Source organism: Sparus aurata, chromosome 16, assembly GCF_900880675.1.
Source record: "Sparus aurata chromosome 16, fSpaAur1.1, whole genome shotgun sequence".
In the NCBI taxonomy this organism is placed as follows: domain Eukaryota; kingdom Metazoa; phylum Chordata; class Actinopteri; order Spariformes; family Sparidae; genus Sparus; species Sparus aurata.
This window is the reverse complement of record NC_044202.1, coordinates 1,101,775-1,115,599: the sequence shown is the minus strand read 5'-3', so window position 1 is coordinate 1,115,599 and position 13,825 is coordinate 1,101,775. Positions and strand designations below refer to the sequence as shown.

Sequence of the window (13,825 nt, the reverse complement as noted above, 5' to 3'; positions counted from 1 at the left end):
GGGAATAGCACCCATGGAGGGAGGAGGGGGCTGTCAAACTGTAACAACGGGTGGTGGGTGTCAAATCTGTCAGTGTGTGTGTGTGTGTGTGTGTGTGTGTGTGTGTGTTCTGCTTTAGTCATGTACGAGTGTGAATGAACAGTGTGTGTTCGCGTTTGCCACAATGGTGTGTGAATAACTGAGTATCTGAGCTGTTTTTGTGTGTGTGTGTGTGTGTGTGTGTGTGTGTGTGTGTGTGTGTGTGTGTGTGTGTGTTCTGAGGTGTTGGATGAAGTCTGATCTGAGCGCGCTCAGTGTGGCGAGCAGACAGCCTCCATGTTGGAGCAGAGAGGATCCCTCTCATGTGGAAAGTCAGACGCTGCAGTCACAGTGTGCTCTGATCAGATGATTATGGAGCAGATTGTGTGAGTGTGGAGGTATACTCTCGCTCTCTGTCGTGCTGTGAGACGCCTCCACAGACAAACTTCCTCACAGGAAACATTTAATATGAATCTAAAATAAACCAGCTGAAATATTTTAACACCTCCTCAGATTAAACGCTGACAGTGCAGGTTTCTGCAGACTGCGGTCGTGTCGACTCTTCACATTTCTTCAGCTCGTACGTTCTGCTGTCCTGTGAGAGGAAATAAATAAAGGAGGAGAAATCTGAGGGCTCCTTCAAAAACCACCTGAGGGTCAGAAAAACATCTCGTCCTGATTAAAACACCTGATTCTGTCTCCACAAACACACCTGCAGGATGTCCAGGTGGTCTGCTGGGTGGATAGTTTGTCAGATGGTTTGTTGGACGTTTGGACGTTTATCAGCAGGATTATACAAAAAAACAAATCTACCAAACTTGGATGGAGGACGGGTCTCGGCCCAGAACAGACCTCATTAACTTGGTAGACTATTTAGGGTGACTGCAGGAGGCGCCTCGACTTTTAGGACTATGTGTAGTGCTGAGGGTCAGATCTGGTCAGACCACATGGTGTCCTCAGTGTGTCCTCAGCAGTGTTGGGAATAACGGCGTTACTTTTTTCAGTAACGGGTAATCTAACTAATTACTATTTCCATCGTTACAACGCCGTTACCGTTACCGACTATTAAATGTGGCGCGTTACAAACTGAAGCTGATCATTGAAGCTGTTGTCATCCGACTCGGCTCTCAGCCACCGGAGCTGCAGCTTTGGTGAGGGAGGAGGGAGGGGCGGGACAACCGCATAAGTGATGGTGATTGGCTCTCTAACGTTGAGTGAGAGTTCTTAAGCCAATCAATGTTCAGTTTACACACAAGCCACACACGCACCAGCAGCCTCACACACACAAACTAGCAGAGGTGAACTGCGGCAATGGCGAGTCCGGATGGAAAGTTAACGTTTTCAAAGTGGAAGTACAGACACGACTTTAATCTCTTTTGTCCACGTCCGTTGTAAGCAACTCTGATCTAATGAATCATCTCTCAGCGGCACACGCTTCTACAAAACTAACACTGACCAAAACTCTGTTGCTGACGCTGTTGATGATGACAGCAGGCCAGGTGTGGCTAACGTGAGCTCCGCTAACAGCTTCACTAAAACTAGTGACACAGACTGAACTGAATGCAATGATAGACAGGTATGTTGTTGAGAACTTGCTCAAAGTCCTTCTGGGCAAGTCATGCCACTCGGCGGCCATCTTGGCGACGCTTCGAAAAGCCCAAAGAGACCAGACCCCTGTCTAAATGAATGGAGGCACGGTCAAATCCACCCTTTAACGTGATAGCACGACGGAAAAAACATACAGACATGCTCGCCAGTGAAATAAGATACAAATAAAAACCAAAAAACATCGACTTTACCGTAGAAATCGGACCCACAGATGGACTGACAGAGATCAGACTGTGTCTCAGGGCTGTTAGTGTCACAGCGTGCTTCACACAACACAGACACACACGCACACACACTCACACACACACATACACTCACACACACACACACACACACACACACACACACAACACACACACACACACACACACACAGACACACACACACAGTCATTATGAACTTTACAGATCAGAGTTCGGAGCCTCACACTGATAAACTGACTGACCTCCTTCTTGATTTATCTGTTCACTGATTGGCTGTTTGTTATAATCCGTCTCCAGCCAATTATAGTCGGCCGTTCTTTATGATCTGTATGATGTCATCAGGTGGATAAAAAGGTCTCTCACAGAGGAAATCTGGCTGTTCTTCTGTTATAAGCAGTTATTTCTGTGCTGAAGAGAAGCATGAAGCCGTGGATGGAGGCGACTGGTCAGGAAGTGTTTCAGGCTCAGAGTGGGAGTCTGCGTTTCCTGAAAGCAGATGAGTCACCTCACATTAAGGTATGAATCAGTCGGAGCGGTTCTGCTGCTCGCTCACAGCAGCACCGGCTGATGTTACACACCACAGATCTGTTTATGGAAATCCTTCAGTGAGTTCTGAGTCTATAAACGGATTCGGATGTCATCCGCCTACGTTCTCTCACAGCTCCTCAAACCTCAATGAGAAGCTTGCTGCGTTCGTCCAAATCATTTCATGTGACTTGATTTAGTTCTGCCGGTTTAAACGGCTTCATTAAGGTGTCAGAATCAAGTTCTGTGCATCAAATCATCGACACGGATCACCTCAGTCACACCTGCATCACACAGCAGCACGCACATCTGGGAAAACTGTAATTCATCTCAAAACGACGACAACACAGACTGAAAGTGGCGATGATGGAGCCTCAAAGAGACGAGGACGGAGAGGCTCCACCAGAACACAAAGAGGTCCAAACGACCACCAGAGGCTGACCCACTGGACTGATGATCACTGTTTTACAGCTGTTGCCGTGGAGCCGGGAGGATCTCCTGATTGGATGAGACTCCGGCTCAGAGTCACTTCCTGCTTGTCGTCTCATTTAACTGTAGATTTGATCATTAGTTACAAAACGAGGCCTGAAACCATAAATGCATCATGAAACTGTCATAAATCAAGAAGTCGGGTCATCGACTTGTTTTTGGAGCCAGTGCAGGTTTGCAGGTTGAAGTTCTGGAAGCTCGGTCCGTATCTTAATGTTCTGGACTCTTTCTCGTGAGTCTTTGCTGACGAATGAAGTTCCTCCGTCATGAAGTTTGGTGCCAGAGCGTCGTCTGCTCTGATTCAGCACCAGCGCTCTGTTTTAACACGCTCTCTATAAATAAGGACGATTACTAGACTGCACATTTCCAGCCCGGGTGGATCTGCAGGGAGCTGAACTCTGCCACCGTGAATCACTGCTGAGAGGAAGACGCGTCTGCTCCGAGAACACTTTACAGCTTCGTACGTGACGACGGACGAGACTGCAGCTGAAGACGGGAGGGGAACACGCCGGTGACGCTGCCTCTGATGGGATTACTGCTGGACGTGATGAGAATATAATCTGACACAGGAACAGATCGCTGCCTCAGGTTCATCTGTCACCAGCAGATTAATCCACACGCAGAAATCTAAATCACTCATTTATAATCTATGGATTTATATGACGCAACCAAAACAAGATGAGAAGTGTTTGTGAATGAATGTATAAGTGCTTATTGATCAAGTGTTGATCAGACTCACTGAATTTCACTGAGAAAATATCATAATATGACAAATAATATATTGCACAAAAACAAAGAGGCTCAAAACCAGGAGGAGGTTCAGACTGAGGATGATGATGTCGAGGTGACAGGAAGTTACGACGAGGATGACGAAGACGAGGAGGTTTGAAACGATGAAGACGACGACGACGAGACTCGAAACGACAAACACGGCAGCATTTAGGAACTGTGACAGAAGCCGTCAGAAGCTTTTGGTTGTCGTCTTCATCCAAACACCGACCTGCTGACACACACACACACACACACACACACACACACACACACACACCCGTATACCACGTGTCTGGCGTCGTCCTCGGTAATAAATGGAAGTAAATGGAGGCAAGGTTGAAGCGTAGGAGGCTGTCAGGAGTGTGACTCTGTGTATACATCTATGAGTGTGTGTGTGTGTGTGTGTGTGTGTGTGTGTGTGTCTCCTAGCAACCGACACACTTCACTCTGTCTGTGTGGAGCCGACAGCAGCAGCGGCGCTCGGAGGAATCTGTGCTCTCGCTCAACAGGTGTGTGTGATGAGGCACATCTGTCTGCATCTCCATGAACCGGACGGACGGACGGACACACAGGTGTGAGACAGGTGTGAGACAGGTGTGAGACAGGTGTCACACAGGACTGTCTGTCCTTCACATGTCTCCGTCCACTTGAGTGTCTTTCAGTCGACACTGTCCTCTAACACGTCCTCCTCTCCGTCTGTCTCTGAGACAGGAGGACGATGTCCCCCGCTCTGATTGGCTCGTTGTTCCTCTCACATCAGATCTGTTGAACCAATCAGAAGTGACGGCAGCAGTTGCAAACATCAATATGTTTCTGTCGATTCTTGTTTGTTCAGGTTAAACTCTCTGTGTTGAAGCTCTGGTCGGGTTCAGTAAAACATCTTGATTTGGATTCAATCATAAAACTTTCCAAAAACTTCCGACTTCCTCTGATTAACAGCTGATGTTGACGCCACAAACAACGAGTCTACGAGCAGATTATTTATTTATTCATGCATCAAAACATCCTAGTGTCAAAATGACTGAATAAATCAACGTTGGTGACGTAGCAGCGACAGCCGTGCTGGATCTTTATCGTACGCGTCTGTAACTTCAGCTACGTCACGTCTGACGTCCTCCTTTGCTGCTGTAATAGTTACGACCACCACTAGAGGTCGCCGCCTGACGGCAAACATGATATGAGTCATAAGGAGTCCTGCTGATAATGACCAGCTGATTTATTGATATCAGATTTCTTTTTACCTGCTCCACCTACCTGTCTTTAGTTACTTTTGGATCTGAAGTAATCGGCTCTTGTTTCGGTGCTTTCAGGCTCTCGATCGTCATTTTAGTCTCGTTAAAGTCACAACATGAAACCCAGATTCAGTGATTCTCCCGCAGAATGGTTCTGTACAGATCACAGTCCACCCGAGGGGCTTTATTAACGTTACAATGAAAAAGAGAGCCGAGCAGTCTGGGACTAATTATTGTGACAACAGAGACAAAGTTCTGAGAGTCGGGTTCTTTAACAGATGGGACAGAAAAGCAAATAAAACGTGAAGAATCCAAATAATTAAGGAGTCCTGGGAGGCTTCAGACTCACGAGATTAATCTTCTTAACTTTAATTTCACACTGAACCAGAATGAAGAGCTGCAGTTTGTTTGAGGATTATTAAAACACCTCCAGCCGAAATATAAGTGCTCCTGCTGAGCTCCATCTCTGCCGTCCTCCTCCATCCTTCTCCTTCTCCATCAGTCCGAGGCTTCCCTCTCTCCTCTCCTCCCTCCTCCTCCTCCTCCTCTCCAGCCACTGTTGACGTCCATGGCTCTGTCAGCGCATCACCGGTCTCCACGCTGCGCTCCTCTCCTCTCCTCCTCTCCTCTCCTCCTCTCCGGTCCGGTCCAGTCATGTAGTCATTATGTCTCTTTAATTCCCTCTGTATTCACATCCTGTCTGTGTCCGTCTCCTCTGCGCTCCTGCAGCATCTTTCTCTCTCAGTTTTGTTGGAGTTAGTTAATAATCAGTCGTCGTTTTTGTCGGAAACTCTTGTTTTTTTGCGCTTTGGGGACTTTTTTTTTGTTCTTACGTGCGTCCGAACATCCCGAACCTCTCCACGCTCTCCACCTGGACCCGCCGGCTCCTCATCCACTCACCCGGGCGGTCCCTCATCATCTCCGCGGCTCCTGATTGTTTGTTGGCAGGTTGGAAACCGCCGGGGAAAAGGCTCATATGAGTGCGCCTCCGCTGATCCGTGCGCCCAGCCCGCTCCCGTTCTCAGGGGGGACAAGCAACACCGGCAACGGGGGAGGAGGAGGAGGAGGAGGTGGTGGTGCAGGAGGAGGAGGAGGAGGAGGAGGAGGAGGTGTGATCTCCTTCCACATCCAGATCGGGCTGAGCCGGGAGCCGGTGCTGCTGGACGCCGCAGAGCTCAGCCTCAGTCAGGTCCGGGAGGTGGCGTGCTCCATCGTGGACCAGAAGGTAAACCAGGTCCTGCACAGACCTGAAACTCCTGCAGAAGTTCTGATAGTGAGCCGGAAGTTAAAGGAGCTTCAGTTTCATTGTTAAATGTTGATGCAGGATTTGTATTCTCAACATAAACCTTCCAAAATGATTTTTCACCTAAAAATGAAGAAATTTCAAATCTGGTTTGGTTGGAATCTGTCCACAAGTTTCTGTTAGAAGAAAACGAGTTATATATGGATGTAAGGAGGCTGAGCTGAGTGAAAACAATGAAAAGTTAAAGGGATATTCCCGGTGTAAGTTTAATCCATGGTCTAAATCACCGTGAAACTGTGTTAGACTCCCTCTCCAGAGATCAAGTTAGCAGACCGCTAATTTACGGAGTTTTATCAACCTCAGAAACGACCGCACGACAACAATACACTGCAGTAAATGGATCCTAATATAAACCGCCACCAAAAAGCCACAAATAATGCTCAGAACAGCACCAAACTTCAGCAACAGTACAAATAGGGTCTCAGCACATAGTCCGGGGCATCTAACCTCCGCTAGCTTAGCTGGATTTCTATTGTGAAGCTAAAAACAGATTTCAACTCTCCTCCATCAGCTTCCGGGTCGGGGAAGTCCCGACGCGACGATTACCGAGTGCGGTTAGAAATGCTCAATTCCGTTCTTTTCCCTGTCCGCTCTCGATAATAACTGTTATAAACTGGCAGGTAAGACACATATGAACTTTGATTGCTTTTCCATGGAGTCATAATCATACATTTTCATCCATGAGCCGCGGAACTCTACTGCACTCGGTAATCGACTCGTCGGGACTTCCCGTCAACAGGAAGCTGCTGCAGAAGAGTGGTAAATTTAGTCAGCTTTTCAGTAGAAATCCAGCTAAGCTAGCGGAGGTTAGATGCCCCGGACTATGTGCTGAGACCCTATTTGTACTGTTGCTGAAGTTTGGTGCTGTTCTGAGCATTATTTGTGGCTTTTTGGTGGCGGTTTATATTTGGATCCATTTACTGCAGTGTATTGTTGTCGTGCGGTCGTTTCTGAGGTTGATAAAACTCCGTAAATTAGCGGTCTGCTAACTTGATCTCTCCAGAGGGAGTCTAACACAGTTTCACTGTGATTTAGACCATGGATTAAACTTACACTGGAATATCCTTTTAAATACTGAAAACTGTAGAGAAAAGTTTCAAATCACGGCCGGATAAAACTGATGAAGGGTCCTGAGGCAGAGCTGAGCCGCCGGGCGCCACATGATGCTGATAATCTGTGAGACTGTCAGTGTGGTAATCTGATTAAAGTTTACATGTAGGAGTTTACATCGTTAGTAGAAAATCTTTAAGGGCCTGTTGAGTCTGAGCTGTGTGATAATCAGAGTGGACGAGGATCAGAACATGAAACCAGCGTTCAGAAAGTCTTTAAACATCCTGTCAGACACTAACCACGTGGAGGTTTCCTCCAAGGCGTTCTCCAGATATCATCTTTGGTCATGTGGTTGGTTAGGATGTGATCGGAGCCCTCAGGAGGAGTGAAACCAGCTCATAGTCAACGTGACGCGCTGCAGCCCTGAAGGCTTTTTCTCATAAGCTTACATTGTGAAAGAAGTGTCTGTGCAGCGATGGAGCGATGACTCGTTTCACTGTCAGAATCTGAGCCATTCAGTCCGATAACGTTTGAAGGGTTGGAGGTGGAAACAAAGACGCAGCTGAAGAAGAAGAAGAAGAAGAAGAAGAAGAAGAAGAAGAAGAAGAAGAAGAAGAAGAAGAAGAAGAGCGTAACTTTACTGTGAAGAACTGATTGATCTGATTGTTCAGACTCTGGAGGATTTGAAAAACAAAGTGGTCTTATTTCCAGCGAGAGGTCGGGATGTGATCCAGAACATCAGCACGGACCCTGAAAACTGACTCTCGCTTAAATGGCATGATGGCGGCGCCTCAGCAGCTGTGATGTCACGGAGCGCCGGTTACACCTGAATGTGTAGTCGCTCTGTCCTGATGCTTTATCGTGATTTGTCTCTTCTGTCGGCGTCTGATTCACTCACCTGGTAATCCAACCCAGATTGTTATCTCGTGGTCTGAGTGTGGGCGGAGCTTCACTGACTGATGCTGTCGGCGACGCTCAGCGGCATCAGAATGAGTCGAGGGACGACGTCGTCTCCCTCAGCCGTCACAGGGGATGTTAGGTTGGCTTGTTACTATCAGATCCTCTGTGTGAGGCGGCTGTTGACCTTTATCCTGTAAAATAATGAAAAAGTGACGAGAAAAGACAACAAACACAAAGAGATGCAAAACAACCACAGGAAGGTTTAAAACGACCACAGAGACTCAAAATGACTTCAAGCAAACATAAAACAACCACAAAGACGCTCTGAATGACAATAAAGAGACCGTAAACTACTGCAAAGACTCTTGAACGCACCACAGACGGTGTAACAGGACCATAAAGTTATATAACCATCTGAGCAGCCGTCACATTCACAAGCTGCTGAACATGTTAGTGATCGTTAACCCAACATCTCTGACCCCGATCCATCCAGACGACCCGTCACACACATACTGTCACATACTGACCGTGTGTGTGTGTGTGTGTGTGTGTGTGTGTGTGTGTGTGGGAACATTCAGTAAGTGCATGTATGGATGATGTGCACTCACTGAATCAATGCCTTTAACCTGTGTGACCCTCATGATGGACGACACATCACTCTCTCAGTTTCACCTCCTTCGTTAATCAGCGTCCCAGAAACTGATCTGGGATCAGAGGCTGGTGCAGCACATGACTGTGTCTGTGTGTTGTTGTGTTGTCAGGATCAGATTAATTAGACAGATAATGGATTTAAGACAACGACACGTCTCGTTCTTCCAAACAGTGAGACGACCTTGTTGTTGGTCTGTCTGCTGCTGGAGACGAAGTGACGACTGTTTTCTGTTTGTTGTTCTGATTGATTTCATCATCGTATGAAGAATAAGAGACGATGTGGGGAGGAGACAGAGACAGTTTGGATTTAAAGGACCTGTGTTGTTCCTGGATGTGTTACATCCTAAATATGTGTCCTGAACGAAGCGTTTTCTCTTCCAAACACATGAATAACATTCTTGGGAAGCTCCTGTCAGGGTGAAGACTTTCAGAGACGCTGTTTTCAGTGTTGATGTGTTGACAGGAAACCCGGGTCTGTTTCCTTCGCAGCCGTTTGTGCGACTGACTCGTATGTGTCTGTACAGCGTCCCCGGGCCTGGACCTCGCTGGTTGAGTGCTCGCTGGCCTCCTTCACTCCCGGTGCGAATGTTCACCGCCCCAACTGTGTCACCAGGGCGGGGACTGTTCACAACCAACCCGACACGCCTGGAAACACAAACCAAGGAGTCTAACGTGGGTGCGAGTCAGAGGCTAACCTGACAGGTTCAGTAAATTATAACGTGACTTAGCGAGTCACTGGTTGGCTTCATGAAGTCTGAGGATATTAAATACAACCGTCTCTACGATTTGGAATCCAGATGGACACGACAAGATGACTTTTAAAGAGCTGCGGTCAAAGATTAAACGGCGTGATGGAAATCTGACGTTTCTGTTAGCTTCATGTGTTGATGTGGACAAACTTCACTTTGTTCAATAAATAATCTCCTCCAGCTTCCAGACCTTCCCACTCTCTCTATGATCGACAGGGTTTATGTGCTAAAATCGTTCCTCGCTGACGACAGTGGTATTTGTGGAGCGTCTTTAAACATGGCTGCTGCTGACGTACACATAAACACACAGCGTGGCTCTGACGGCTGGCGGTGTGTTCGGCGGTGTGTTCGCAGTGATTCCCTCCCTCCGTATGGAGCTCGTACAGTATGTGAAGCAGTTCGTCAGTGTGGTGACTCACTCGGAGGCTCGCAGTCACTCGTGGTTGGAAACAAGATGAATTCTGCCTTTGTTCGCTCGCTCTGCAGGGGTTTCTCTGTTTTCCTGGCTTTTGCTTAGTGAACTGAAGCTGCTGCCAAGTGTTCACAATCAAACACACACGCACACACACACACACACACGCACACACACACACACACACACACACACAGACAGTGTCAGCGTCCTTATGAATGTGATAGATGTCCTCGTTCTCACATAAACAAGTCATGAGTTTGTGAATGTGAGCTTGTTTTCTCTCTCATTAACGATCATGTTGTTATGAATGTGATCAACAACAGATCCAAAGTCTTTCTCACACGTGACGCGTCCAGCCCTGCAGATCAATATGCCTCAGATCTGTTTATTCATTCAGACGCTGCAGAATCTCATTTTATTGGATTTTGTTTGTTTGTATTAAGTTTTAATTGGCTCATTTTACTGTGATAAAGATTCATTTAGGACGGTACCATGAGAGGGTCAGGGCAGGATTAAGGTGGGATTGGGATGTGGATCCGGAGCGGGGGTCGGTGTAGAAGAACCGGATTATAATGTGATTAAATATTGGATCAAAATGGGGTTGGAGGGGAACCAGGACAGGATCAGGATGAGATCAGGATGAACCGCGAGGGGAAGGTGACGGTGGAGTGGAATCAGGATTGAGAGTTCAGGATGGATTGTTGTGGGATTTGTGCTTGATTTGGACGAGAGCAGGTTGGGCTCAGAACTGGAATCGGACCATTGGGATTCAGACAAGATGGAAACAGAATCAGGACTGGATCGGGATGAACTCTGGATGTGACCAGAGCGAGCTTCAGTGGCAGTGGGGGAAGAATGGAGTGAAAATGTGACGAGACCGGATGAACAGTTAATGAACAAAAGGTCCTGATTGTTTTGTTCTTCTCCTCGATGGACGTCAGGTGACAGATATTCAGTCGTCTACAGACGCCGACCCACTGAGGCCGGCGCCACGACACGACACGACACGACACGAAGCCGGAGTTTTCAGATTTTTTTGCTCTGTAGAACAAATTTATAAAATGGTGGAAAACCTCTGCTGAGTGTGACTGAGGCCAGAAATAGAGATAAAAAAGGCAAATTTATGCAGATGAGTGTGGTCACGCTTTCCCTTACCCACACACACACACACACACACACACACACACACACACACACACACACACACGATGACGCTGATGTGTCCATTATCTCTGCTCAGACTCACTAATCGGCTCATTTCAGGTGAAAATCACCTCATTTTACCACAGTGAGACTTTTACACCTGAACGCAACTCACACACACTTACCTGAAACCTGAGAGCCGGGACGCTAACGGCTTGACACCGTGCGACACTCACACACACACACACACACACACGCAGGTTGTTGATTAAAGTGATTATCAGCAGGTTGTTGTGTTTTCTGCAGAGGAATAAAAGTACAGCAGGTCACCTCGACACCTGTTCACACACCAAACCAGTGTGACATCACTCGAGACATGTGGCGCTTAACACTTCAATAGCACCAAATGAACTGATTAACAGGAGAGGGTGTGTGTGTGTGTGTGTGTGTGTGTGTGTGTGTGTGTGTGTGTGTGTGCGTGTGAGAACAGGTGTGTTTGAAATGGCTTTTAATAAATATTCTGAAAGGTTTTCAGGAACTCAAACAAACTGTTTCTCTGCAAAAACTTTCTCTTCCTCTGAATGTGTCGGTGTCGGTGATCTGAGGCCCGTCTGTTCCAGGTCTTTAGCTGCGTGCTGATTGGCTGCTCAGGCAGATAATGGCGGTGGGTGTGTTTGCAGAGCCTGTGGCTGATGTCAGTGTTCAATCTACTGCTTTTAGAGAAATATTGAACTCTGGGTTTGTGTTTGGAAATGTGATCTGCGTTCTGTTTTTTAGCTCTGTGTTTGGTCTCCACCACCTCCTGAGGGAAACATCTGTTTTTACACACACACTGACTTTATACTCTGAAAGTGACACAGTAGCTGTGTTTCCATGAAGCATTTTGAAGAATATCACATTAGAAATCTTATAGAAACGCTGGCTGTGCTAATGCTAATGCTAATGCTAATGCTAATGCGAGGTGAGCAGGACCGGCTCATAGAATGATTCATAGAGATTTATAAGGAGCACTGGATTAACTGAGCAGAGTGAGTCTGTGTGTTACTGCAGAGTTACATGTACAGAGCCTCACAATTAACCTCGAGGTAGACGAGAACATTACCTGTAACCATGGTAACTGTACACAACAGAGACTGGAACTAACACAATTTAAAAAATCGGACTAAAACTTGAACGTCAGTCAGTCAATGAATCAGCTGATCAGAGAATAAGTGTTATATTTAGGCTTCGGCTCGACGACTTTTCTCCCGGTGATGACACGAAACGCTGTCCGACACTCCGGGTGTCACTGAACATCACACACACACACACACACACACACACACACACACACACACACATGCCACTCTGTAACAGTAATAATAAAGCCGTGTGTGCTGTGTTTCTGTCAGTGGCGGTTTCTCCTTGTTGCCTGGCAACTGATGATGATTGCGGCTGTGAAGTGTCCTTCTGAGGGCCATTATGAGACACACACACACACACACACACACACACACACACACACACACACACACTGAATGAAGCAGAGGAGAACAGATGTGTGTGTGTTGGACTCATTGTTCTCTCTCTTTCATCTCCTCACTTTTTTTCATCCATTCATGTCTCTTTATTCATCCTTCTCTCATGTTACCTCTCATGTTTCCTCTCCTTCTCTCATGTTCCCTCTCCTTCTCTCATGTTCCCTCTCTTCTCTCATGTTCCCTCTCTTCTCTCATGTTTCCTCTCCTTCTCTCATGTTTCCTCTCCTTCTCTCATGTTCCCTCTCCTTTTCTCATGTTCCCTCTCTTTCTCTCATGTTTCCTCTCCTTCTCTCATGTTCCCTCTCATGTTTCCTCTCATGTTCCCTCTTGTAATCCTTCCCATGTTCCCTCATGTTCCCTCCCATGGTTCCTCTCCATTTCTCATGTTCCCTCCCATGTTCCCTCTCATGTTTCCTCTCATGTTCCCTCTCCTTCTCTCATGTTCCCTCTCCTTCTCTCATGTTCCCTCTCTTTCTCTCATGTTCCCTCTCCTTCTCTCATGTTCCCTCTCATGTTCCCTCTCCTTCTCTCATGTTCCCTCTCTTTCTCTCATGTTCCCTCTCATGTTCCCTCTCCTGCTCTCATGTTCCCTCTCATGTTTCCTCTCCTTCTCTCATGTTCCCTCTCATGTTCCCTCTCCTTCTCTCATGTTCCCTCTCTTTCTCTAATGTTCCCTCTCATGTTCCCTCTCCTGCTCTCATGTTCCCTCTCATGTTCCCTCTCATGTTCCCTCTCCTGTTTCCTCTCATGTTCCCTCTCCTGCTCTCATGTTCCCTCTCATGTTCCCTCTCCTGTTTCCTCTCATGTTCCCTCTCCTTCTCTCATGTTCCCTCTCTTTCTCTCATGTTCCCTCTCCTCTCATGTTCCCTCTTGTAATCCTTCCCATGTTCCCTCATGTTCCCTCCCATGGTTACTCTCCATTTCTCATGTTCCCTCCCATGTTCCCTCTCATGTTTCCTCTCATGTTCCCTCTCCTTCTCTCATGTTCCCTCTCCTTCTCTCATGTTCCCTCTCTTCTCTCATGTTCCCTCTCATGTTCCCTCTCCTTCTCTCATGTTCCCTCTCTTTCTCTAATGTTCCCTCTCATGTTCCCTCTCCTGCTCTCATGTTCCCTCTCATGTTCCCTCTCATGTTCCCTCTCCTGTTTCCTCTCATGTTCCCTCTCCTGCTCTCATGTTCCCTCTCATGTTCCCTCTCCTGTTTCCTCTCATGTTCCCTCTCCTTCTCTCATGTTCCCTCTCTTTCTCT

General features: G+C 47.1%; 1 protein-coding gene across 2 annotated transcripts in view; it reads left to right on the top strand.

Moving 5' to 3' along the window:
- Positions 1 to 5,131: 5,131 nt before the first annotated feature.
- prkd1 (protein kinase D1) overlaps positions 5,132 to 13,825 on the top strand; it is a 46,196-nt gene continuing 37,502 nt past the window's right edge. The window contains exon 1 of one of the 2 annotated variants that reach the window (XM_030392162.1): positions 5,132 to 6,071. In XM_030392162.1, coding sequence (XP_030248022.1) covers positions 5,823 to 6,071 — 249 coding nt within the window. In that variant the 5' untranslated portion in view covers positions 5,132 to 5,822. The remainder of the gene's footprint in view (positions 6,072 to 13,825) is intronic. The other variant, XM_030392161.1, reaches the window with a different exon arrangement.